The following is a 27,915-nucleotide window of genomic DNA, read 5'->3' as shown; positions in this document are numbered from 1 at the left end:
TCTGTAGGTTGCCAATCCTGAATCTAGAGCATAGCACCGATGTGTAGGCAGAAATTGTCCTGTCTCTCCAGTGCCTAGCACAGTGTTTAGCATGCAAAATGTTCATAGTTCATTTTTTAACTTTGTAGTGTTTCGTGATTGAAACTAAAATGTTAGGGGTTCATATATGTGAGTTTTCTAATAAGTATTTACTCTTTATTTTCAGAATCCAATACTTAATTTTGAACTACCTATGAACTTAATGAACTGGTTTCCTCCACCAAGAATGAGAACAAAAAGAGAAGAAATTCGAAATATAATTCTGAAGCTTCAGGAAGCTCAGAGCAAAGAGAAGCAGCAGCACAAGGACACTTGCTCAGAAGCAGCACTGGGCGAGGGAGTGGGGCAGTGTGTCGGCCATGTCTCACACTGACCTGCGGTCACTTGTCCCCTGCCCCGCCTTACTCAGTGACTTCCAACTCTGGCTCTAGACAGTAAAGACCTGAAGTGATTTGGAAATGTTAATGCTTGTATAAATGTCATATAAGAAATTTTCAAAGGAGTATGTATTAAGTAAAAGTCTGTAAATATGTTAATGAGGCCAATTTTTCCAGCATTTATAATTATTTTTTTTCACTTGTTAGGAAGCTTTTATGTTTTTTCTGTTAATAGTACTTAAAACTACAACTTCTAAACACAAAATAAAAGAAACTATTTATAGGAAAAATAATAATTTGATTTTTTTTGGGGGGGGGTCGGTCATGGGTTTTGAATTCTAGGCCTGGGCCCAGCTCTTCAGCTCAAGGCGAGTGCTCTACCACTTAAGCCACAGCTCCATTTTCGGTTTTCTGGTGGCTAATTGGAGATAAGAGTCTCACGGACTTTCCTGCCCAGGCTGGCTTTGAATTTCGAGCCTCAGATCTCAGCCTCCTAAGTAGCTAGGAATACGGGCGTGAGCCACCGGCACCGGGCTAATTTGATATTCTTTAGTTAACTTGTATATACGGTTCTTCAGTGTGTATGATTTATTTCATGGGAATAGTCAATGATCTATGATAATCCTTTAGAGATCTTCTACATATTTTCTAAAAGTGTGAAAATCAAATTAAATCTAAGGCGTTTTGAACTAAAAAGGCATCTTCATATGCTTGAATAGAAGGAAAAAAAATTTTGATTCATACGTGTGTTGAGAAGAACCCCAAAATGTAAATATTACTGAATTTATTCAAATAGTTAAGAAACAGTATTAAGAGCAATTTAAAGAAGTCTACCCTTGAATTATACTCCAAAAAATTCTACTTTCATTGTTGGCAAATGTATGAAGATATTGAAGACTCAGGTTAAAACTATTTGATAAGTACAGCTTGACTGTCAAATATCCAATGTTACCTTTCTATATTACAGCTCACAGTATGCTGCAATCTGTGTGATACGTATGACAAACATTTTTAATCTGTGTAAACACAGGCTTTAAATAGGAATTTACTATTTTTTGTAATGTCTTTTGCTATATTTTCATTGATCATTTGTTCTTGTTATTTTGATAAAGTATCAAGACTTTTTGCTTTGAGTTTTTTTGTGCAAATTATTTTTACACATGAAAGTACTGTCTTTAATCTCATAATGCAGCAGAAATCTTCCATTTTGAATTTCCCTTTTAAAATGCTAAAAGGTAGGATTGAGTGGTAGGTAGCTCCTAGAACATACAAGGCCAGGGGTTTGTATCCCAGTAAAAAAAATACTAAAATGTGAAGCTTTTGATAACACATTTACAACTCACATAGCTATCTTGAATATGTCTGTACAATACTCATTATTGAAAAAGAGTGGTACACCTTTTTTTTAATCAACTTTGAGACTTGAAATTTCCATTTTAATTTATTTAAATGTACATGTAACAAAAATAGAATAAACAGGCCATTTTCAGCAGCAGCAAGTATTCTGTTTCTAATGACCATCTGGCATGGTGACCACTAATTAGGTCATTTTCTCGAATTTAATAAAATCCATGGGTATCTGGGTCATTGAGTATGTGGTTAACAAAAAAGGCCTATGGAGATTCAGTACTTAAAATGTAAACCTCAGATCACCACTGGTGGTAGGGATTTTATGTTTCTGTGTTAATTTTGAGCTGTCGTAACATTCTGCATTTCTGATTATTTCATTTTGTTTTTTACTAGTACCTTAGAGCTACTGTCAGACATGGAAAAAAAAAAGTTTTATTTTACTAAACTAAATATAACCAAATACTTTTGGATCTCTATCAAGCTAAGACAAGTGAAAACACTTAAAAACAAAATAGAAGTAGCTGTAAGTAAAACTGGCATACTTACATCTATAAATGATGAGCTGTGTTCACCAGAATGTGTTGGCACTGAAAGAACAATTTTAAGAGCCAGGCATGGGGGATTGCTGATCATTCCAGAGGCCTGGGAGCCACAAGCATTGCCTGAGTCTGGGAACTCAAGGACAGCCTGCCTGGGCATCAAAACCAAACAAAAGTTGTTCTAAAATGATTCCTTGTTTTTCTTTTCTTTTCTGGTTACATTTTATTCTCTTCAGTTTTGATAAGCTAAAATCACAACTTTTCCCTTGGGCCAACATGTCAAATATTTTTTATTTCTACATGAGATATAGATTGATGCACGTCAACTTCCTAGAGGAGAATACTGAGCTATTTGATAGTATTTGTTCCACCCTATGTGAACTTTTCGTTTTGAAAATTAAGCTAATGACTGCAGTATATATATTGAAACATTTGGAAGTTGTATGGTTGTGCCTCTAGACATGAGAATCTTTAATATCTGTGCATTCCCTTGATAATTGTGTACTCTGGTCCTTCTAAATGTGGTATAAAGTGGATGGCAACCTTTTAAAATGTGTGATGAGTACGTACGTGTTGTGAAACAGAACTTTAAGGTCTAGAGTTTGTTACTAGACACTGAAACTGCATGACAGGTATCTGATGTCTTAAATTATTAAATAGGTCTGTTGTATTGATTTTCTCACTGGGTAGAATTACAGTTAATCATTTTTAGAAGAGTTTTAGATTACTTGCCATAAATTTTGTATGTGTCCCAGGTGTTGGTATTTGAGGGAACAAAGGTAATGCTTAGTCCCTTCCTTTGCCATTGCTGAACATACTTCAGACAACTGAAAACTATAGTATTTCAAGTTCACTCAGACCTAAAAGGCTAGCTTTCCTTTGCATGTAACCTAGACTTAAACTCTTAGTGAATTAAATGTAGGGGGCTTTATTTGAAAACAGAAAGTGATCATATTTGTATCTTGTTTTAAGTCACCAAAATGAATCCAGTATTTATCTCCTTAAAACTATTTCTGGTCTCTATGGTAGAATGTAAAAACAATTCCCCCAAAAGTAAAGACCCAAGTGAAATCGCAGAATGGGACAGGACCTAGCAGAGATGAAGCAGGATGGTGCCACAAGCCTAGAAGAGATACGGTAACCTGCCGCTCTGTCTAGAGGTGGAAGGAGTGGCTGGAGACTGGAAGGCAGGCAGCCTAACATGTTCACGAGTGAATAGCTTTCTAAAATGGCCACCAGTGTACAGAGGCTTGTCTCTGTAGATCAGAATGCCACAGGTGCTGCCTGCTAAAGCAAATGGGCGGACATTTTTCAGGATTTTTCTTTTTTGCTACATTTTGTCCCTTTACCTTCAGGAAGCAAAAAGGTCCGAAAGTTACTGTTCCAAACATTAAATTTTCCCAAATAGGGGGGATTGCTGACCCAGGGAAGGAATGTGAACCTTGGAAAGAAGCCAGTCCAAGTAGGTAATGGCAGAGTATCCTCCATCGCACTTGTGGTCCCAAAGCTCGGAAAGGTTCAAAGCTTCCAGGTTCTTGGTGCAGGCCATTCTGGTTGAGTTGTGCTAGAGTAAGGAGTATCTAAAACCAAGAAAGGTGCCAAAAGAAAAAAAGTACTCAGTGAAAATAATAGCATATATATTTACCTTTATATTTTTTCTTTAACTGAAAAGGTATTCAAGCCTGTTAACAGTTTGTTACCATAATTTGTTTTATACATGGTAATAGCATAAGACTTACTTCGATGAAAAGAAAACATCCCTACTATGAGCCACTACGTGCCGGAGGTGAAACAAAACCAAATGTTTTCTTATCTTCGTTACAGATGGGCCTTCTCCACTGTATGCCTTTTGGATAAAGCAGAGTGTATTAAAGGAATTCAGCCTAATCTAGAAGGCTAAGAATTTTCCAGAGGTGTAACATTTGAACTATTGGTAGACATAACATTCTAGAGGTGATGTAAGGAATAGCACTCAGACTGTCAAAGGCCATGAGGTAGGAAAAATGATTTGTTCTAAATAATAATAGCTTTGTTTATGAAACAAATGCTAGACATTGGTTTAGATAAATTCGTTTAATCTTTCACAATGACCTTGTGAGATAATATTTGTACAGTTGCTACCCGACTTAATGCGACAAACAAGCCCAAAGAGAAGAGTCATATGGCATTTGGACTCAATCTTGCTCAAAGAGCATAGGAGCTGTACTAGATCAAAAATGAAAATAAATTAGATGATCATATTTTACAGAATGTGGCAGAATCTTTATTATTGAAACTAGGCTTCCAGGAGTTGGTTGGATTACATTATTTTTTTAGGGTATGTTTCTTAGAAGGCCTGTGTAAATGAGGTTCAGGATAAATATCCTAGAACCTGTGTTGAAGATGTCAGTTCTTTACCATGAAAGTCATGCTGCAAGCATTTCATGTAGAGGAGGAATGTGTTCACATGTGACGAAAAAATCACAAGAGTAGGAGAGAAGAATGAGCATGAGTCACTACTAATTATGAATTGCTGTAGTAGCTAAATTAGACAGTTAACTTGTGATAGAAATAAGATTGGGATATTTCATTTGAAACTTCCTTTAAGAAATACGAACCATTAGCTGGAAAGGATCTTTTGTTAAAGTCAAAAACCTTTTTTTTTTCTTTTTCTTCATGAGCTAAGCATTGGTAAAGATAGTTTAAACATGTAAAGCTAAAAATGAAAAGAACTAGCTGAATACATTATTGACAAAACTATCTTCTCAAATGAAGCTACCAAAGAAAAGCCAGCTTTGACAAATTTTAAACTTATATTTTCTATAAATACCATGAAGAGAAAATGTAAAATTAGAACTAAATGAAAGTATTCTGTTTACTAGGTAAAGTACTGTGTAGCTGTAAAAGCAATTCTTTCTACTTGACTATTTCTGCAATATTTCCAAATATGCTGGGTGGACCTCCCAGAATGCCTGTAACTTAGTTACGTTTCCTATCGTGTGCCGCCATCCAGTCCTCCGCCACAGCTAATTGGATGTCAGTGATGTTGAGGAATATCGACTTGTAGTATCCACATGACCTACCTAGGAAATAAAAATTGTTCAAGCAGATCTGGGCGTCAGGAAATTGAGTTGAGAATAGGAAAGAAATTTGTATGTTGGAAAAAATGTAGATGTGTTTTTTTTGTTTTTTTTTTTGTTGTTGTTGGTCATGGGGCTTGAACTCTGGGCCTGGGCGCTGTCCCTCAGCTCTTCAGCTCAAGGCGAGCGCTCTACCACTTGAGCTACAGCGCCACTTCCGGTTTTCTGGTGGTTTATTGGAGATAGGAGTCTCACGGTCTTTCCTGCCCGGGCTGGCTTTGAACCGCGATCCTCAGATCTCAGCCTCCTGAGTAGCTAGGATTACAGGCGTGAGCCACCAGCGCCCGGCTTGTTTTTTTTTATTAATGACAGTCTCATAGATTACCTTGTTTTGAAGATCATTTTCCCCACACATTTTTACCTGTGAAATCTAAGTTTGCATCAGAACTGCTAGGACAGCTGGCCTGGTCTCCATAGTTTTGGATTTAGGTCGGCCATGAGGCCTGTAGAATAATATCACCAGCATTCTGCAGAGTATGAAATTATTTTACCCTATTTAACAATGTTTTTTTTTTAATTTAATTTAATTTTATTTGAGAACATACTGTACAGAGGGGCTACAATTACATGGGCAGGATAATGCATACATTTCTTACCAAGCATTGCAGCCTCCTCCTTTGTTTACCCTTCACCTCCCTTCCCAGCCTCCCCCCTCCCCCCACCCAATTACTATTTAACAATGTTTTATTTGTACTTACAAGAAAACATGAATAGCTGGAGCAAACGAATCAACACTAAAACATTTTGCTCGTTTTTAACTTTTAACCTGTTTTTACTTACCAATTTTTCTTTTTTCTTTCTTTTTCTTTGGGGGGGGGGCCTCAACTCTGGGCCTGGGTGCTGTCCCTCAGCTCTTCAGCTCAAGGCTAGCACTCTACCACTTGAGCCACAGCGCCACTTCCAGCTTTTTTCTTTTTGTTTATGTGGTGCTGAGGAATCGAACCCAAGGCCTCAGACATGCAAGGCAAGTGCTCTACCACTGAGCCACCTTCCCAGCCCCACCAATTTTTCTTATTTTCCCTATATTCGTATTTTTTTGCTATACATCCTATATAGAAATATATGTATAGATGTTACAACCAGAGGGATAGCTCAAATGATAGACACATGCCAGATGTGAATGAAGTAAGATGGAGACCATAAGGCCCCGAGTTCAAGCCCCACCATGGTTAAAATAGAAAAGTTAATTTTGTGTGTGTGTGTGTGTGTCAAACCTAGGAGAATTCCTCCCCCCCCCCCCAACCCCGCTAGGAGAATTCTAGAAGCACTTTTCAAAACCTTTTGTCTTTGAGCAATATCTTGTGGGAGTTATTCAGCTGTTGCCTTACTTGGTCAATCTTGCTAGACTTTGTTGTGCCGTAATGATAATTGTAAAGACTCAGGACTACTCCCCCACCCCCACCCAGAAGTTTCCTGACTTGGGTCAGGCTGTCTGTCCCACAGAGGAAAGCAGCGGAGCTCTGCTGCTTCGCTCCACTTCCCAGAGCAATGGAGCTGTAAGTTGATCTGGCTTTCATGGCTGCTCCAGAATGGGACAGCAAACTTCAGCTCCACAATTGACCCCTAAAATTCTCATGAGGCAGAAGCAGCATCATTGCCAGTGGCCTGAGCAAGTCAACGTACACTTCTATCTCCAAAGAGAACTAGTAGTCAGTCACCTGTTCCTTCTTGTGACTACCACACCATTAATTCAGGAACAAAACACATTTTCTCCCCGTTCCTTTATATGCCCGCCATCCTGTTTTCCTGGAATAAACGGCCAGGATTGGACAAAGGTCATGCATTCAGGTTTTTCCAGTTATTATGAACATCTTCCCAAAGGATTGCAAGCGTTTCCATTTCCTGTAATGACATTGAAATACCTTTTTCCACCAGGTGGGGTGGCTCACATCTGTAATCCTAGCTAATTGGGAGGCTGTGTTCAATGAGATCATGGTTTTTGAAGCCAGCCCAGGCAAAAGAAAAGTTTGTGAGACCTCATATCAACCAATAAAGTTGGGAGTGGCGGTTCATATATGTCCTACCAGCTACATTGGAGGACTGTGGCCTATGTCCTTGGACATAAACACAAGTTTCTAGTTTTTAAAAATACAGCAAAACAAAACAGGGGCATGGAACAAATGGTAAGAGTACCTGCCTGGCAAATGTAAGGCTCTGAGTTCAAACCCCAGTCATGCCAAAAAAAATCCCATATACTTCACATGTATGTATGTGCCTATACACATGTGTTTATGTACATCAGAACCAATAACATTACAGATCTTTAAATTATGTGTTTCACATATAAAGTTACTGTTATTTCATTTGCATCTCTTTGATCATCAGTTTCAATCGGCATTTTTTTTACAATGGCTACTCTTTGCCCATTAATATTTAGATTTTGATATATAATATTGCCATCTGTGTTTTTTGGGTTTTGTTGCTGCTGTGGTTTTTGCTGTTGTTGTTGTTGTTATTTTGTTGTGGTTTTTGAGGCAGGATCTTGCATGAACTCATGATCTTCCTGTCTCAGCCTCCCCAGTGCTGGGATTACAGATAGGTAGTACCAGGCCTGGTTCCTAAATGTACTTCATCAATGTGTTATTTCTAGGCTTTGTTTACATTTTTCATAGTAGAATTTTTGCATATGCTTTTGAGTTCTCAATACTGATTAAGAAGCCGCTTCTTGACTCAGGATAGTATATACAGTCAAATATTTCTCAGAAACTTTTTAAATTTTACGTAATAAAAATGTGGCATTTATTTCTGTACGTGACAAAAATTTATGCGTGTTTTATTCTCGAGAATTTTTTCAAGATTATCATTTGTGCCAGTGCCCCTTTATTAAAAGCCCAGTTTCACATTAAAGTTCTGTATTTCTCATGTCTTACTGAGATTTATTTCTGAAGTTTCTACTTTGTAATTTGTGCATTGCTTCATTTGAGTAACTATAGGACACAGTAAAAAACAAAACAAAACCAGGAAAAATAGATAAATTTAAGTACTTCCATTATTAGACACACAATGAAAGATAAAAGAATGGAAACTCCATGCTAAAATTCAGGAAGAAAACAATCCATTTGTTTCAAAAAAAAAAAAACTTGGAAGAGGAATTTAAAAATTAAAGCCTGTGAACTGAAACTTATTCTTCCATGCTACTATGCTATCAGAAAAAAAGTCATAAAAGATAAATTATCTTTTTTTTGTTTTGTTTTTGCTGGTCGTGGGCCTGAACTCTGAGGCGCTGTCCCTTAGCTCTTCAGCTCAAGGCTAGCACTCTAGCTACTTGAGCTACAACACCACTTCCAGCTTTTTCTGCTTATGTGGTACTGAGGAATCAAACCCAGGGCTTCATGCATGCAAGGCAAGCGCTCTACCACTGAGCCACCTTCCCAGCCCCAGATAAATTATCTTTTGAGCCTGATAAAACATGAAAAATTTAAAGGCCAAAAGAAAGACATACTACAGATAGATGAATTAAACAGAGATTAACATTTAATTCTATGATCACAATTTGGAAGATTGAGGGACATAAAGGAATTCTCTGAATGTCAGAAAATACCAGAGCTGATTCAGGAGGCAGACAACTCGATTAGATATTGGCAAAATGATTAAGAGTTGCTACCAAAAAATGTGCCAGAGTTAGGTCAACTGATTGGGCGTGTGGGTGGCTTTTTTCTTTTTCTTTGAATGGGCAGAGAGAGTGGTGCTGCAGATCAAACCTCAGCCCTGCACTAGGCATACACTAAACCAGCCAGCTACATCTCCAGCCCTACCGCAACTCTTGCTTTTATTTTAGTCTGTTATGGGCCTTGAACTCAGAGCCTGGGCTCTGTCCTTGAGCTTTTTTTTTTTTTTTTTCCTTCCTCAAGCCTTGTGCTGTACCACTTTGAGCCACAGTTCCACTTCCCCTAGATCAACTCTTACATTCAAAGTTTTAACTTAAATCTGAGGCAACTATTCCAGACCATGAAAAGATCGAAACTATCCCAAATTATTTATGAATTCGATTATGCCTTTTAAAAAAAACGGTAAATTAGTTCAGAAGTGAGAAGGTAGAAGTGGAGCTCTGGGGCAGGGTTGGGGGAGTCTGGGTTCCATCCAAGCACTGATGAGGGGAGGGGAAGGAACAAGTAGTACATGCATCAGAAACAAAACCTTCTAAATTAAGGTCAAGAACTAGATAGGGTCTCTCCTACTTTATTCAACAGTATTTTGTTTGTTTTGTGCCAGTCTTTAACTTGGGCATGTATTCTGAGTTTTTGCTAAAGGTTAATGCTCTACCATTTGAACCACAGCTCCGCTTCTAGTTTTATGGTGGTTAATTGGAGATAGTGAAGCTCACAGACTTTCTTGCCTAGACTGGCTTCCAACTGCGATCCTTGGATCTCAGCCTCCTGAATAGCTGGGATTGCAGGCATGTGCCACCAGTGCCCTGCTTAACAGTGTTAGTAGGATCATAGGAAATGTACAGAGATTAGCCAGGTCCTGTAATCCTAACTTCTCAGGAGGCTGAGATGTGAGCATTGAGGCTTGAAGCCAGCCCAAGCAGACAGTTGAGAGACTCTCATTTCCACTTAACCAGCAAAAGCCAGTATGGATCTATATAGCTCAAGTGGTAAAGGGCCAGCCTTTAATGAAAAAGCTGGACAAGACCTTGAGTTTCAAGCTCCCCGAACAAATTAATTAGCAAATAAAAATTTTAAAAGATTAACAAGAAGAGCATATGACCAGAAAGAAAAAAAATGCCAGTTTTACTGATGGATATATACCAAAACCTGTCAGACTGGAGAGATACAGTCTTGATTTTTAGATGGAAAGATGAAAAATTTTCTATTTTTAGGGCACAGTTGAGAACATAGCAAGTACTGAAGTGAGCCAGAAATCCAAATTGCTCATTGTTATTACTCTTTTCTGGGCCATCCATTTCGCTTGGGAGTTTTATGTTAAACATTCTGCTTATTATCCACAGAATTTGAAATGTTAGCAGATCTTCAGAACAGTTCTGAAGTTGTTTTTAATCATTAAATCTTCAGAGACTTGGCTATAAATAGGATCATCATGAGACTCCTAGGAAGAAAATATTCTCAAGATACAGCCCTTGGCCATCATTTCCTTAAGTTGCCATGTAACCTACCAAGCCCAGGCAGCAATGGCTCAGCAGCTGGTGACATTATCTACTGGGGTTTGCACTCTGGGCCTTGTACTTGCTATGTGGGTGCTCTGCCACCTGAACTATATACCCCACAGCCTTTTTGCTCTGGTTACTTTTTTAGACAGTGACTTATTTTTTTACCCAGCCTGGACCCTGATCTTCCAATTTACACTAACATAGCTGAGATGCACACAAGTACACTTGCAGGACAGTGCCCAGCTTTGTCTTGTTGAGATAGCTTCCTGCTACCTTTTTGCATGGGTTGGCCTGATAGGAATAAGTTATAAGCAGATAGAATCACAGACCTGAGGCACCCATCCAGCTAAATCTGTGTAGTTTTCTCTATAATGTCCTTTCTCTTTTCCTCCTCCACACACAACTGAAAATTTTCAAGAACTAATTCTTATAATTTTGAAAGAGGTGCATTCTGATAACATACTTTACTCTTCAAAAAACTGTTCCTAGACGGGCGCTAGTGGCTCACACCTGTAATCCTATAAGACTTATCTCCAGCTGGAAGTGGCGCTGTGGCTCAAATGGTAGAGTGTTAGCCTTGAGCACACAAAGAAGCTCAGGGACTGCCCAGGCCCTGAGTTCAAGGAGGGGGGGGAGGGGAAGTTTCTTAGCCAGGTGCCAGTGTCTCATGCCTAAAATCCTAGCTACTCAGGAGGCTGAGATAGGAAAATCATGGTTCAAAGCCAGCCTGGGCAGGAAACGTGGTTAAAAAGTGGCATTATGGCTCAAAGTGGTAGAACTCTAGCCTTGAGTAAAAGAGCTCAGGAACAATGCCCAGGCCCTAAGTTCATGCCCCAGGACACACACACACACACACACACACAAAATGTTGCTTAAAAACCATTACATGGATGCTAACTAATATCCACATGTGAATAACATCAACACTAAGATCCAATATATCATGAAAGATTTAAATGTACATGAGTAAGACTCTCTAGTGCCAACTTGATATGTTGCTATACTCTCATGACAATAATTATAATAGCTCACTCAAAAGTTCTCAGGGTTTGATTTAGCTACATTTGAATGTAAAGTTTAACCCACTTATATTTGAAATTTTTGAACTTTCCAAATATTTAGATATTGAGGCAGATTGTTTTGTAATTCCCTGGGTTTTATTTTTGTGTGTGTGTTTGTTTTTGTACTGGACTTGTGGCTTGAACATAGGGCCTGTGGGCTATCCCTAAACTTTTTTGCTCAAAGATAGGTCTCTACCACTTGAGCCACAGCTCCACCACTGGCTTTTTGGTGATTAACTGGAGATAAGAGTGTCACAGATTTTCTTTTTTTTGTTTGTTTTTGTGTTTTTTTGGGGGGGGTCTGGTCGTGGGGCCTGAACTCTGGGCTAGGGTGCTGTCCCTCAGCTCTTCAGCTCAAGGCTAGCGCTCTACCACTTGAGCCATAGCGCCACTTCCGGCTTTTTCTTTTTGCTTATGTGGTGCTGAAGAATCGAACCCAGGGCCTCAGGTATACAAGGCAAGCGCTCTACCACTGAGCCACCTTCCCAGCCCCTGTCACAGACTTTCTTGCCCAAGTTAGCTGGTAACCACAATTTTCAGATCTCAGCCTCCGGAATAGCTAGGTTATGGGTGTGAGCCATTGGCGCTTAGATCTCTAGTTTTTTTTTTTTTTTTTTTTTTTTTGGTCGGTCGTGGGGCTTGAACTCTGGGCTTGGGCGCTGTCCCTGTGCTCTTTAGCTCAAAGCAAGTGCTCTACTGCTTGAGCCACAGCACCACTTCTGTCTAGTTATTTTTATCATTGTTGGCATGACTAATTATTATTTTGATTGTGATACTGGAGATCAATCTCATGGCCTTATGCATGCTAGGCAAGACTTGCCCACTAACCAGTACTTCTAGCTCCACATGGGTTTGGTTTGGTTTTTAAATAAGATATGTCAATATTTCCAAGCTGGCCTGAGCGCCTGAGTTAAATGACCCTGTACCCCAGCCTCCTTAATCGCTGGGCCTACAGGTACATGCCATCACACCCATGCAGGATCTAAGCATTTAACTACTTATTTTGGTTCTTTCTATCATCTTAAAGTTGTTCCACAGAAGGGTGTCATTTCAACAAGTTAGTGTATGAGTATAGTACATCTTGAGCAATGTCACCCCTTCCATCATTGTCCCCCATCTCTCCCAACCCCACCCATCCCCTCAAGTGACTGGGTTCCACTTTCACATGTGTATACTAAATATTATGACAATATTCACACATCCTTCCTCGCTCCATCTACCTTCTCTTCCCTTGACCTCCCTAAACATTTATTTTAAAAGATCAAAGGGCTGGGAAGATGGCTCAGTAGTAGAGTGCTTGCCTTGTATGCATAAGGCCCTGGGTTCGATTCCTCAGCGCCACATAAGCAGAAAAAGCTGGAAGTGGCGCTGTGGCTCAAGTGATAGAGCACTAGCCTTGAGATGAAGAGCTGAGAGGGACAATGCCCAGGCCCAGAGTTTAAGCCCCACGACCAAAAAATAAAAAATAAAAAGATCAAAAGCAAAGTTAAAAGGTTGATTGCACACAGAAAACACCTTAGAAATGTTTGTGAACTAGCTTGAGTTAATTTGAATTAGTTTTATATCATCAATAAATGTGCAAATGTAATATATTTTTTTATTTTTGTTGGTTGTGGGGCTTGAACTCTGGGACTGGGCACTGTCCCTTCAGCTTAAGGTGAGCACTCTACCACTTGAGCTGCAGTGCCACTTCTGGTTTTCTGGTAGTTTATTGGAGATACGAGTCTCACAGCTTTTCCTGCCTTGGCTGGCTTTGAACCATGATACTCAGATCTCAGCCTCCTGAGTAGCTAGGATTACAGGCATGAGCACTTGTGCCTGGCTTTACCTATAATGTTGGCAACTTTAAAAACCTTTTCTGTGACAGAACAAGCAGCAAAAAGACAAATGGATTCACAGAGGTTTATAAAATTGTAATCTGGATTTTTTACTATATTTATCAACAAAAGAGAAACATTGTTTTTAAATATATAGTGTTCTCAATACAAAGAGAGAAAGCTCATGAAAGACTCTACTCAAAAACTAAAACCAGGAGGCTGATCGCCTATAATCCTAGTTACTCAGTAGGCTGAGATCTGAAGAATGAGATTCAAAGCCAGTCTGGGCAGGAAAGTCCATGAAACTCTTTTTTCCAATAACCGGCAAAAACTGGAAATGGGGCTGGGACTCAAGTGGTAGAGCAGTAGCTTTGAGCACAAAAAAGCTCTGAATTCAAGCCCCAGGACTGTTGTATGCACGAGTACACACACAGACAGGCATAGGAGTTCCCTTCCTCTTTTCCAGGCCTCTTAAGTTTCTTAACTTCAAAGAGAAGACCAAGGTGACTGAAGGTCATATTCCCAGGTAACAGCTTGCTGTGTGGATAAATTCTATTCCTTGAATGGCTTCCTGACACTATCTTTTTTTTTTTTTTTTGTCGGTCATGGGGCTTGAACTCTGGGCCTGAGCGCTGTCCCTCAGCTCTTCAGCTCAAGGTGAGCGCTCTACCACTTGAGCTACAGCGCCACTTCCAGTTTTCTGGTGGTTTATTGGAGATAGGAGTCTCACGGTCTCTCCTGCCCGGGCTGGCTTTGAACCGCGATCCTCAGATCTCAGCCTCCTGAGTAGCTAGGATTACAGGCGTGAGCCACCAGCGCCCGGCTCTGACACTATCTTTTTACATTTTTATTTAGAAAAATATTTTGATGCCTGTCCTAGTGCTTGAACTGGAGCCATGTGTGTGTGTGCTTTGCGGGGAAAGAGGGCTTGAACTTGGTGCCTGGGCGCTGTCCCTGTGCTTTTATGATCAAGGTTAGCACCTACCTTTTGAGCCACAGATCCACTTCTGGCTTTTTTTTTTTTTTTTTTTTATGGTTAATTGGAGATAAAAGTGTTACAGTCTTTCCTGCCTACATTGGCTTTGAACTGAGCCTCAAATCATAGCCTCCTGAGTAGCTAGGATTATAAGCATGAGCTACTTACTGGTGCTCCACTGGGCCTTGTGTTCTCAGATTTTTCACTCAAGGCTGGCCATTTACTACTTGAACCACAGCTCAGCTTCTAGTTTTTGCTGTATAGTTGAAGATGAGAGTCTCTCCAATTTGTCTGCCCAAGGTGGCTTCTAACCTCAGTTGGTGCTCCTATCTCAGCCACCTGAGTAGTTAGGATTACAGGTGTGAGCCACTGACACTTAGCCCAATTGTATTTTTTAAACGTTCGCTTAGTGTTGCTTCCATTGGGTCTTTAATTTCATACCCAATCTCCGGCCTCCGTGGAGGAGAGGGTGGCTGGGCACTCACCAGCCATGGTGGCTTACCTGGCACCAATCAGGACGCTTTTGAAAGGGGGTGTGCCTGGAAAGGGAAGGTGCGTGCCAGGCTGTGAATGTGTCTCCCAAGGTTCATGTGCGAGAAATGTAATCCCCAAACTCAGACTTCGGTGGAGATGGAAGTGAGCCTTGGAGAGGCCATGAGGGGACCTGTGATGCTTTTGTGTGAAGAGCGGTGCCAGCATGCTTTTTCTGTCTTACCATGTGAGCCCCTCTATCATGTTACCACACTACCAGGAAGCCCTCACCATCCCCGCCACCTAGATACCAGACTTTTTGGTCTGCAGAACCATGAACAAAAGAAACCTCTATTCTTTTATAAATTACCCAAACTCAGGCTGGGAAGGTGGCTTGGAGGTAGAGTGCTTGCCTCGCATGCATGAAGCCCTGGGTTTGATTCCTCAGTACCCCATAAACAGAAAAAGTTGGAAGTGGCCCTGTGGCTCAAGAGGTAGAGTGCTAGCCTTGAGCAAAAAGAAACTCAGGGACAGTGCCCAGGCCCTGAGTTCAGTCCCCAGGACTTCCAAAAAATAAAAAAATATATATAAGTTACCTAAACTCAGGTATGTTATGACCATCGAAAGTAGGCTAAGACCACATGGAAAGCCCCAAGGCCTTTGTCCCTCTTCCATTTGGATGTTCCTCAGTTCTAAATGTTTCCTCAAGTTGTGAGTTATTCCAGCAAATCATCAAACCTAAGAAAGGGGGGTTCACAAGAACCCCAGTTTATAGGTGCTTGGCTTTTTAATTTTTTTTTGCCAGTTTGTTTGGGGTATAGCTTCGGTGGTAGAATGTAACATGTGAGGTGTTTAATTCACAGAGCCAATGTTTTTTTTCTGTAAACATACACACAAAAATAACTTGAGTTTAACATTTTTACACCAGAATCCAAATACACAAGGCTGGGTATGCTAGCACATGCCTGTAGTCTCAGCTTCTAGGGCAACTCAGGAAGGAGAAATACTTGAGCCGAGGAGTTTGATTGTTTAGATTATTGGGTTATAATAATTCTTTCACAGACATCTTTCTCCTTCCCTCCCTCCCTCCCTCCCTCCTTCCTTCCCTCTTTTCTTTCTTTTTTTCTTCTTTTCTTTTTCTTTTTGTGTACTGGGACTGGGGCTTAAATTCAGGGTCTGGATGTTGTCTCTTAGCTTTTTCACTCAAGGCTAGTACTAGCTCTGCCACTTGAGCCACATGTCCACTCCAAGTTTTTTGCTGGTTAACTGGCAATAAGAGTCTCATGGATTTTCCTGTCCAGGCTGGCTTTGCACCATGACACACTCAGATCTCAGCCTCCTGAGTTGCTAGGATTACAGGCGTGAGCCACTGGTACCAGCCTTCAGAGAGATCATGTCTATGAAAAGACTATTCCTCCTGCTTTCCTCCCACCACCACCCCGTTTGTGGGGAGGAGAAGGATACCAGCATTGAACTCAGAACCCCACACCTGCTAGAGAAGCACTCTTCTACTTTAGCCATGCCCAAAGTCCTTTTACTTTGAGTTTGTTTTTCAGATAGAGTCTCACATGATTTTGCCCAGGATCCTGTTTGTCTCCTGAGTGGCGTGGGACCCCAGGTATGCAAAGCCCAGCCTGGCTTCATCCTAACCCACTGATGTTGGGCTTGGTTGTGTGACTTCCTTTGGCCAATAGAATGTGAGCTGCAGTGGTAGCTACTAATTCTGAGTGTAACTTTGAAGAGGCACCAGAGGCTCTGACCTCTGACTCGAGGAGGACTCACCAGGCTGCTGTGCTGGTGAGCTGCCTAACTAGAGCTGCCCCTGGTGCCCATGTGCTTGCCAGGAGTGAAGCGGCATGTGCCACTGAGATTTTGTTGGTTGGCCAGTAAAGCTGAGTCGTATAATAAATCTAAATCTCAAGAAAGCCCGGGTGAGTGAATGTGGGGTACAGTATTTCTCTGGCAATCCATGTCATGTCGTCATGTTTACTTCAAGCTCGTGGTTATTAACTATCGGGTCATATTTATGACAGATACCAAATTAGAAACTTTCTGGCTAAAGATTCTTTGGTGCATTCTTGATCTATTTTAAGAAAGCGCTATTTTTAAAGCAAGGAAACCAGCCCTAGGAACATTTTCATTTACTTAATAAACATTTTCAGGAACAATGCAGCAAATCCCGTCTTTCAGCTTTGTGTGTTGATTCCAGTGATAGGGCTTGAACTCAGGGTCTAGGTGCTGTCCCTGAGCTTTTGTACTCAAGGCTAGCACTCCACCATTTGAGCCACAGCTCTACTTCCTGCTTTGAGTCGTTAATTGGAGATAAAGAGTCTCACAGACTTTCTGGCCCAGGCTGGCTGTGAACAGTGATCCTCAGATTGGTATAGGAAAGCCATAGCCTAGTTTTTCTTGAGCCTTTCTGTTTTCTACAGTAACTTTTGTATTATGTAGTATCAATGTTGCATATTTTATTTTAACCTTGATAACAGGTTACAGTTTTATGTATGTATGTATATATGTATGCATGCAAATTCTGGGGCTTGAACTCAGGGCCTGGGAGCTGCCCCTGAGCTCTTTCTCTAGAGGCTAATACTCTACCCTTTGAACCATAGCTCCACTTACAGTTTTTTGGTGGTTCATTGGAGATAACAGTCTCACGGACTTTCCTGCTGACCTGGCTTTGAACCGAGATGTTCAGATCTCAGTCTCCTGAGTAGCTAGGATTATAGGCGTGAGCCACCAGCGCCCAGCTGGAAACCCAGTTTTGTAACAGTGTTTAAGAGCTGGGTTCCAGTGGCTTATGCTTGTAATCCTAGCTACTCAGGAGGCTGAGATATGAGGGTCATGGTTTGAAGCCAGCCTAGGTAAGAATGTCCATGAGACTCTTTTTTTTTTTTTTTTGGGTCCGGTCGTGGGGCCTGAACTCTGGGCCTGGGTGCTGTCCCTCAGCTCTTCAGCTCAAGGCTAGCGCTCTACCACTTGAGCCACAGTGCCACTTCTGGCTTTTTTCTTTCTTGCTTATGTGGTGCTGAGGAATCAAACCCAGGGCCTCAGGCATGCAAGGCAAGCACTCTACCACTGAGCCACCTTCCCAGCCTCATGAGACTCTTATCTCCGATTCCGATTAACCAACAGAAAGCTGGAAATGGCACGGTGGCTCATGGTGGTAGAATTCTAACCTTGAGTGAAACGGCTTAGGGCAGAGGTCCAGAGTTCAAGCCCTATCAAAAAAACAAAAAAAAAAAAAGGATTTTATAAGCTATCTTAAGGCCAGGACTGTAGCTCAGTGGTAGAAACCTCATCCAGCATGTCCAAGGTTCTAGTTTTCATTTCCAGCAGAAGAACAAGTAAAAAAAAATATTGAAGGGATTGGAGTTTATACTGAGACCAGTGGAGACCATAATTATTATTTTTTTTTAGTAGAGCAATTCACCACTCTTATTTTTTGTGCTGGTGGGGCTTAAACTCAAGGGCTGGGTGCTGTCCCTGAGCTTTTGTGCTCTACGATTTGAGCCACAACTCCACACTTCCAGCTTCTTGGTCATTAACTGGAGAGAAGAGTCTCTCAGAAGTTTCCTCCCTAGGCTGGTTTTGAATCTCCATCCACAGATCTCAGCCTCCTGAATTGCTAGGCATCAGTCTTTTATTTTGGAGATGATTAATTGGTGGCCTTGTAGAGCTTGGGTTACAGGAGGGTACTACTATCATCTGGCCAACTGAAGAGTAGCCGATGGATAGGCAAGACTTGGAATGGTGGTGACCTGGAAAAAGATAATGGTGGTATCTAATGAAGAGACATCCTGGGACTAAAACCAAAGGGACTCAGTCATGGGTGGCAAGTAGGGAGACCAAAGCAAACAAAAAAGGCAGAAGCGATTGGTTACAGGGAATCCTAAGCTACAATAATGGCATCCATTGGGTGGCCGAAGACTCTTCATATTAAATGCAAAATGAAGGCAAAGCAGTGGACTGAGCACAGAGCCATATTCATTTTTTTTGAATTCAGATTTTTCCTTTGATGCCAGCACTGAGGTTTTCTTCAGGGGACGGGTGCTGTCCTGAGCTTTTCCCTCTCAGAGCTGGCACTCTTATCACTTGAGCCACACAGCTCTGCTTCCGACTTTTTGCAGGTTCGAGTCTCAGGGATTTATCTGCCGGGGCTGGCTTCGAACAGAGCTCGGATGGCCGCTTCGCGCGTGGCTAGGATTCCGGGCGCGGGCCGTGGGCGCGGGGCCTGGCTTTGTTTTGGAGTTGAGTCCGGTAAATTTAACAATCTGGACTCCGACTTCTGCCGCGGCTGTGAGGTGAAGTTTCCTATTTTGGTTTTCCTTCCTCTTTTCCACCGCCGGGCCTTGTTCTTCACACGGCACCCGGAGACTCGTGAGGTCGCCTCATCGGCCGAGCCCGCCACCGGCTCCCCGCGGCTCCGTGCGCGTGGGTCCCGCACACCGCACCGCCCACGGTGCGACACGGGAGGATGCGCTCGGGACAGTCCATCTCTCCCGCAAGCAGCCTGGGGACGCCGCTGCGGTCCCGGGCGGCCACCGATCGCACCTGCCCGGCCGCGAACCTGTGACCTGCACGGGGGTGTACCTGGGTCCCGGAATCGCGCGCGCTCCTGCCCGCCCGGCGCGGCCCGGGCTCGCTCACTTTCGGGGCAGCCGTGCTCAGACTGCGGCGCACCGCAACCTGACGCACAGGACGCGCTTGGCGGCGGCCGCGACCAACCCACGACCAGGGAGCAACAAGGGCCCCCGGGCGGGCGCCGGGCTGCGGAGGGACCGGGGACACCGCGCGTCCCCGTGCCGCGCGCCCCCGCCATGCCCCTGCCCGCCGCACGCCCCAGGGCTCCCTGAAGCGCGTATCCGTACTCCTCGCCGCGCGCCCCCGCCCGCAGCACGCTCTGCGCTCGCCCTCCTCCTGCCGCGCATCCCCGTGTCCCCCCGCCGCGCGCCCCCGCCCGCAGCACGCTCTACATCCACCCTTCTCCCGCCGCGCGCCCCCGTGTCCTTCCCACCGCGCGCCCCCGCCGCGCGCCCCCGCGCCCCGCCCTCCAAGGCCCCGCCCCCTCGGGCGCTCCGTAGCCGTGACGTGCGCGCGGCGGGGCTGGGGACTTGGTGGGGCGCCGGCCGGCAGGCGGAGACCGACCGGCTGGTGTCCGAGCAGGAAGCGAGCCTCCGCCTGGCCGGCGACGTCGCCCGGTCCTGCGGCTCATCCGCGCCGTCGTGCTCCCCCTCGCTCTCCTCGCCCGCACCCGTCCCGCAGCCTCGCCGGCCACCGGGCGCTCGGCCGCCGCGCACCTGCCCGCGCTCCCCGCTCCCCGGTGAGTCGTGGGGTCGCGCGGGGCGCCGTCGCTGCTCCCGGGCCCGGCCCCGCCGCGGCCTCCTCGGGCTCGGCGGGCCCGGGGCAGCGCCTGGGGGGGGGGAGCGGGTGAGGGGCCCCTGGCTCGCTCCTTCCCCGGGACCCCCCCTTCGTACGTCCCCGGCGGACGCGGGCGCTCAGGTGTTCCCCCCCGGACCCGAACCCCCGCCGCGGCCGCTGCTGTATCTTCTCCTTGGTCGACGCTCAGAGCCGGGAGGAGAGCGCGGTGGTGTCCCCGAGGGGACACGAGTGAACCACGTCCGAGACCTGCGTGGACGCGCGGAGTCTCTAGGCGGCCCGGGGCCTTGGGACGGTGCCAGTTTACTGGTGTGGGACGCGAGGAGAACTTGATATTCGTCCTGGCCACCCCGACACACTCCCTAAAACCAGGCGACTGCTCTCCGTCGGCCGTGGCTTTTCCTTTTTTTTTCCTTTTAAAGAAAGCATTGCTAGAACGTCCGAGTCAGAAATGCTTCCCCAGGGTCTCAGAAAACCATTACTGACGGAATCATGTAATGGAGAGGGTTACGCGGTAACTCCGATACTACAGGGTGCCCCCCAACACCGCCCTGTGGGATCGGTGTGCTGGGTAAGTTTTATTCGTGCTAGGCACTGGTGGGGTAGATGCATAAACTGGGTCCAAATACGGTCAAGAGTTCGAGAATGGCGCCCCCCCACCCCCCGCTTAAAACTTCTTCAAGGTTTCTCAGAGGCGATGGTCACACCATAAAACGCGAATCTTGAACTTGGTTGATGGTGGTCATGGTGCAAAGGTTAGCAGCAAAACATTCCTGTACAAATTAACTCTCCTCCACGTCTTGAGTTGGGGTTTTCCATCTGGACAAAGTTCCAGGAAAAAAAACGACCCTAGTACCTTCTAGCATTATTATTATTATTATTATTATTATTATTATTATTATTACTATTTTTAAACAGCCACAAATGTTACAAAGTAGTTTGGCTAGAGGTGTGGCTGGGGAGGGGGGGGACGGTGGCGGCTGGGAACAATGTGGCCCTTGAGAATCGCTCATTGACTTTTAAATCTCCAGCTCATTCCCAGTGTTTTCTGTTGCGCAGGAATTACGTGCACGGTGGTAAACAGAAAATCATTTTAGTGTAACGCAGATGTGCGTTGTTGATTTTCCATGCCTTATTTATGGATTTATTGGCCTTCCAGCTGCTGAAGTTACGTACTTGTTTTCCGGAATGAATTGTAGGGAGGAGAGGAGAGCAGGGAGGAATGGATATAGGGTGGGAAGGGAGGTTTGAATTGGTTCAAAGCAGAACGTTGCATGCGTGGAAATATCACAGGGAAATCCTCTCCTAAATCTAATAATATAAAAGTCAGGAACAGAAGTACCATCTTTAGGAAAAGATGATCATGATCGAAACTTACATACTTCAGGAAATGAGAATCTGCTCTAGAATATGCCTGTGGTCCTTATTCCTGCCTTGAGGCATGAAAGGAGAAATGTGGGCAGCTTTAATATTTAATGTAAACTCAAAGGAGATATTAAAAGCAAAGATCCCGAAGTCAGTCCCACGGGGCTTCTGTGAAAAGAGTTTTCCTCTGTTTATGTTTATGTGATCAAGCTTTAAAATAACAGAGGCCAGGAAATTGGAGAGGCCCAGCCTCTTTTCTCATCCTGTTGTGGCTCGGCCTGGAGTCTGTGGTGTATCATGTAGCCCATTGTTTAGACAACTGGGCTGTCTCTGGTTCGAAAATGCAGCTTTCTTTAGAAAGTTGAAACGATTTGGAGGACCATGCCAGGTTTCAATAAATATGTAAGCACTCAACATTAAAAAAAACAATGAACCAATTTTCCTTTCATTGATAGTTAAAGCTCCATGTTTGCTATATGTAAAATGTTGTCAGGCTGAGAAGAGCACTGGTTTCAAATGTGTGAGGCCCTGACTTCAATCCCTAGTACTGAATGAGAGAAAGAATAAAGTGTTCCATCCTCAGAATTTTTGAACTGGGGAGGGGGGGATAGAAGGAGAAGGGGGGAGAAGGAGGGAGAAAGAGAGGGAGAGAGAAAGAGAGATGGGAGGTGCAAAGAGGGGGTAGAGCCATGTACTGGACATGTGCCAGGATGGGAGGGAACACAAGTAATTTTCCAGTCCGATGGTCTGGTCCCTTTCTAGAGCAGAACCTCAAGGCTCTGAGACTGAAATATATAAAGGTTGTGCAGCCTGGGGGTCAAAGTGTGGATTCTTGCCAGGGGCTTCTGCCTCCTCCTCTGTGGTTGCACCAGAGCCTTCAGCTCCTTTGGTGAACTATTAAACCCACCTACGGGACTGGAAGGAAGGCTTGAAAAAGGCCCCCAGGAGGTAGGGGCTGGAAGGCGCGCCTCTGATGTGGTTTTGGAGCTTACTTGGAACTTGTTCTTGTGTGTACATCAATTCCCCAGTGATCAGTGCGTGAGGGCGGGTGTTAGCCTTTCTGGTGAAGTTGCAGCATGCTGTCCATAGCATGTGCTTTTATTTTGACAGGTTTCATAGGAAGTAGACTTAAAACTACTCCAACACTGGATTTCATTATCACTAAAATGAGCAATATAATGTTCTTGGTTAGGGTGGAATTTCAAACTTTTTCTTAGATGGGACAGATATTGCTCATACATGCAGTAGCTACTTTAAATGGTACATAATTACCTCTATAATCTAAGGGGTAGAGATTATGATTAACTCTTCACCTATTGGGACACTTTAAAAAGAATCAGTGCTAGTCCTGGGGCTTGAACTCAGGGCCTTGCCCTGTCCCTTCACTTTCTCACTAAAGACTGACCCCTCTACCACTAGAGCCACATCTTCCTTCCTTCCTTTCTTTCTTTTTCTTCCTTCCTCCCTCCCTTCTTTCCTTCCTCCCTCCCTCCTTCCCTCCCTCCCTCCTTCCCTCCCTCCCTCCTTCCCTCCCCTCCCTCCTCCTCTCTCTCTCTCTCCCTTCCTTCCTTCCTTCCTTCCTTCCTTCCTTCCTTCCTTCCTTCTTTCCTTTCCTTTCCTTTCCTTTCCTTTCCTTTCCTTTCCTTTCCTTTCCTTTCCTTTCCTTTCCTTTCCTTTCCTTTCCTTTCCTTTCCTTTCCTTTCCTTTTTTTCGCTGGTAAATAGGAATAAAAGACTCAGGGGCTTTTCTGACTTTACACTATAATCCTCCTATCTCAGCCTCCTGAATAGTTAGGATTACAGGGGTGAGCCACCAGCACCTGGCTAGCACCAATCTTTTTTTATTGCTTACTTCAGGACTATCTCTTGAGCTAAGTATGAAAAAGACAATAAAGTTCCTCTTGTGTAACAAATTAGGAGTCTTACATTGCAGTAGTGTAATGTAAAAAGGCTGAGTTGGGTAGTTGGTTACTTTTACAGGTGTTTTCATTATTTGATCTATTAGGAGTTTTGGAGTTCAGGGACACTGGAATCCAAATAAAAATACCAGTCTGACCTCCAGGGGCTTAACATGTAATTACTGGATGACCCACTCATTTTTTTTTTTTTGAACAGAATCAAACACTGACTAGCATTAAACAAGAGTAATTTAGGAGGCACTATTTATAATGCTCAGAGGTTCTAGAATCTTTTGTATTTAAAATAGTAGCTGGGTGCCAGTGGCTCAAGCCTATAACCCTAGGATCTCAGGAGGCTGAGATCTAGGGATCGTGGTTCGAAGCCTGCTGGGGAAGAAAAGTCCATGAGACTCTTATCTCCAAAAACCACTCAGCAAAAGCCAGAAGTGGTGGTATGGCTCAAGTAATAGGGGCTACCCTTGAGCACAAAGAGGTTCAGGGACAGCACCCAGACCCTGAGTTCAAGCCCAGGACTGGCAATAAAATAAATAAAAAAAGGAAAGTTATACTTTTGAACTACTCAACCGGTATGTCACTTCCCTAGGTAAGGCCTTGAATTCAATTCTCAGTAGTCAAAAAAAAAAAAAAAAAAAAATGGCTAGGCATCCAGAGGAGGTAGCAGGAAGTTGTGATCTAAGGATTAGGTTTCAAAGCCTGTCCTGACAAGAAGTCTGAGACTTATTTCCAATTAACCAGCAAAAAGCCAGATAGTGGAGGTGTGGCTTAGGTGATAGAGTACCAGCATTGAGCAAAAAAGTGAGAAAATGAGGCCACTCTGAGTTCTAGCTCCAAATCTCTCTCTCTCTCTCTCTCTCTCTCTCTCTCTCTCTCTCTCTCTCTCTCTCTCTGTCTCTCTGTCTCTGTCTCTGTCTCTGTCTCTCTGTCTCTGTCTCTCTCTCTCTCTCTCTCTCACACACACACACACACACAAAAGTAATTAAAAAACACCTTGCTCTTTCATTGATGAATGGACTGGTGGTAATCTTAAAACCTAAGTGTCAGAATATATTTTTGGCTTATAAAAATAAATATATTTTCTTATTGACTAATAAAGGAGTACCATGTAGGCTTCAGAAATGGCCACAAGTCCAGCAGAAGTCTGTCTGAGGAGGGAAGCACAGGAAATAAACCCCACCAGACACTTCTGGGCATTGGAAGACACTTGCTAAGAGAGAGGAAATAATTTGCTGTTGCAGAAAGCATTGTGTCAAACGAAACCAAAACAAGGCGGCACATTCCTGCAGGGCTGCTCACGCGGGTGGATGTGGCATTACCACGCACCTCATAGGAGTCTCCAGACAAAAATACAGGTGCCACCCATGTGGGCAGTGACGTCACTTGTTGTTGAACTTGAAAAGATCCAGTCACCTTTACAAGGTGAAATATTCTGCATGGCACAATTTTGATTTCTAATAGATGTGCTTAAGCATCTTTTTTTGTTTGTTTGTTTGTTTGTTTTTGTCGGTTGTGGGGCCTGACTCTGGGCCTGGGCGCTGTCCCTCAGCTCTTCAGCTGTAGACCAGCACTCTACCACCTGAGCCTCAGCCCCACTTCCGGCTTTTTCTGCTTGTGTGGTGCTGAGGAATCGAACTGAGGGCCTCATGCATACAAGGCAAGCACTCTACCACTGAGCCACCTTCCCAGCCCTCTTTTTTTTTTTTAAATAAATATTTAGTACTGGCCTGTGCTTCAGATTTCACTCTAGATTTTTCTCTTTTCCTGAAAGATCTTGGGATGTAAGAAATAAGGAAGGAGCCGGGCGCTGGTGGCTCACGCCTGTAATCCTAGCTACTCAGGAGGCTGAGATCTGAGGATCGTGGTTCAAAGCCAGCCCGGGCAGGAGAGACCGTGAGACTCCTATCTCCAATAAACCACCAGAAAACCAGAAGTGGCACTGTAGCTCAAGTGGTAGAGCGCTCGCCTTGAGCTGAAGAGCTGAGGGACAGCGCCCAGGCCCAGAGTTCAAGCCCCACGACCGACAAAAAAAAAAAAAAAAAAAAAGAAATAAGGAAGGAGTGGCAGAGGTGTGGAAACATCATCCATGTGAAATCGAAGGCTGAGTTGGGCATTGGTGACTCACACTTCTAATGGTAGCTACTCAGGAGCTGAGGACTGAGCATCATGGTTCAAAGCCAGATTGTGCAGGAAAGTCTGTGAAAGACACGTGTAATCCTAGCTACTCAGGAGGCTGAGATCTGAGGATGGAGATTCAAAACTAGCCTGGGCAGGATAATCTGTGAGACTCTTATCTCCAAATAACCACCAGAAAACCTGAAGTGAAGCTGTGTCTCAAAGTGGTTAAAATGCTAGCCTTGAGCAAAAGAGCTCACAGACAGTGTCCAGGCCCTGAGTTCAAGCCCTACCACTGACAATATACATACATACATACATACATACATACATACATACATACATACATACATACATGAAGTCGAAAGTCGAGCTGGGCTCTGTAGCATACATCTGTAGTCCCAGGACTTGAAGAGGAGCCAAGACAACATAGTGAGACACCCTCCAGTTCAACCCAAAACCAAAGGTTACAATGTGAAGATATTTATATAAAAAACTAATACCTTACATTTATATGACTTTATTGATTTGGAAAATGTTTTATGTTCATTTTGTTCTTAAGGTGATAAAGTAGATGTAATAAGTTTATTCTCGTGCTGAGGATGAGATACATGAAGATGCAAAAACATTGAAAGATGTTTGTTTATGTTAAGACCTGGGGTTCGAACTCAGGGGCTGGGTGCTGTCTCTGAGCTATTGTGCTTATGACTCGCGCTCTACCACTTGTGCCCCACAGTTCCACTTCTGGCTTTCTTGGTGTTTGATTGGAGTCTCATGGACTTTCCTATTTGGGCTGCCTTTGAACTTCATCCTCAGCTCTCAGCCTACTGAGTAGTGAGCGCTATAGGCACGAGCCACCAGGACCTGGCTTCATTGTAGAGTTTTAAGTCAGATCATGTAGGAATCTGAAGAATCAGGGTCACTAAATTTTGTTGCATGCTATTTATTTGGTGACAGCTTGTAGGAAATAGCTCTGGCTACTTGGACCTGCATATCCTCTCTCCAACTCCGAGTGCTGGGATTACAGGTATTTACTTGTATGCCTGTTGTTTTTATTAAAAAATGGAAGGTTGAAGATGAGCAGGAGGCATTATTATGGAACTAGTTTAACATTTGTAATATACTAATGGACTCAGGTTGGTAAGTAACTTGTAGTTAGAGACTTTTTCAAGAAAATCAGCAGTCAGAAAAGGAAGGAGAAATGTGTTCTGGGCAGTTTGGAGAATACATTTTATTACTTGGAGAGTAGATATTGGTCTAATGATGGTGTCAGTTCTTTGAGGAATCACTGTGTACCTTCATTCTGTGTATGTCTAGAGACCATGCACTGTTCTCAGTACTGAGCATACATGATTAAAACTAAGTCCTTATGCTGAGTATTTTATTGTTGTTTTGAATTAAGTTAATTATAGATTCTTCATGCTGCTATGTAATCAACAGGGCTGATCCCAAAGTCGGGAAATAGTAGTTGTGAAAGGGGTGCAATTTTTGAGGGCTACCTAAAGGTTGATTTGCTCTGAAATGTTCTACTCCTGACCCTCAGTCCGTTAGTGATGTCTGGTGCATTGTGTGACAGTTCTACTCCTGACCCTCAGTCTATTGGTGATGTCCAGTGCATTGTTCAACAGTTCTACTGCCCAGCTCCTGGAAAACAGGGGTGTGTTTCACCAGCTCAGAAAAGATGGCTAAAAGAAAAAATAAAAGGGAGCTGAGGACTGATTGGGGGTGTTATAACACAGTAGGGGTTGTCCTTCACATGGTGGCTATTGTTTACTAAGTGTTTGCTGTGTGGTAGAGGCTGTGGCAAGTAAGTACTTCTATACATTAGCTGTTGATCATCCTACAATGTCAGTGGTACTTCCATTGTGACTGGTTTTACAGATTAGGAAACTGAAGTAGAGATATTTAGCTTACTTAAATTCACAGCCAATACTTGGTGGCAATAGCATTTTAAATGAACATATATACAAAGGGTTTTATTGAGATATTTTCACACATGTATGCAGTGTATCTCACTCAACCTCACCCTCCCACTACTTTCTCTTAGCCCACTTCATCTGCTTAAAACAATTCCAAGAGGTTTCATTGTTCTACTCTCATACATACAAATAAAGTTCTTTGGCCAGTGTGTTCTCATTTTCCCTTTCCATTAGACTACTTCTGTCCTTACTAATAGCCTGCCTTCCCGCAGGGCTTGCTTTACTTCCCATCATTCATTTTAGTGTGTGTTAGTTTCATGAAGGGCTTCACCATAGTATTCAGACATGTGTGCATTTTATTTTGCT

At 43.5% G+C, this 27,915-nt stretch overlaps 2 protein-coding genes across 11 annotated transcripts in view; both read left to right on the top strand.

Moving 5' to 3' along the window:
* The window catches only part of Senp6 (SUMO specific peptidase 6), a 106,300-nt gene extending 98,029 nt beyond the window's left edge, over positions 1 to 8,271 (top strand). For all 6 annotated transcript variants that reach the window (XM_070010572.1, XM_070010570.1, XM_070010571.1 and 3 more), the window contains one exon: positions 206 to 8,271. In XM_070010572.1, coding sequence (XP_069866673.1) covers positions 206 to 412 — 207 coding nt within the window. In that variant the 3' untranslated portion in view covers positions 413 to 8,271. The remainder of the gene's footprint in view (positions 1 to 205) is intronic.
* An 11,719-nt stretch (positions 8,272 to 19,990) lies between these two features.
* The window catches only part of Myo6 (myosin VI), a 140,274-nt gene continuing 132,349 nt past the window's right edge, over positions 19,991 to 27,915 (top strand). For all 5 annotated transcript variants that reach the window (XM_070010239.1, XM_070010238.1, XM_070010237.1 and 2 more), the window contains exon 1: positions 19,991 to 20,182. The gene's annotated coding sequence lies outside the window, so the exon portion shown is untranslated. The remainder of the gene's footprint in view (positions 20,183 to 27,915) is intronic.

This window comes from Dipodomys merriami, unplaced genomic scaffold (genome assembly GCF_024711535.1).
Source record: "Dipodomys merriami isolate MVZ:Mamm:240054 unplaced genomic scaffold, mDipMer1.0.p SCAF_8, whole genome shotgun sequence".
Taxonomy (NCBI): domain Eukaryota; kingdom Metazoa; phylum Chordata; class Mammalia; order Rodentia; family Heteromyidae; genus Dipodomys; species Dipodomys merriami.
This window is presented reverse-complemented; position numbering and strand designations above follow the sequence as displayed.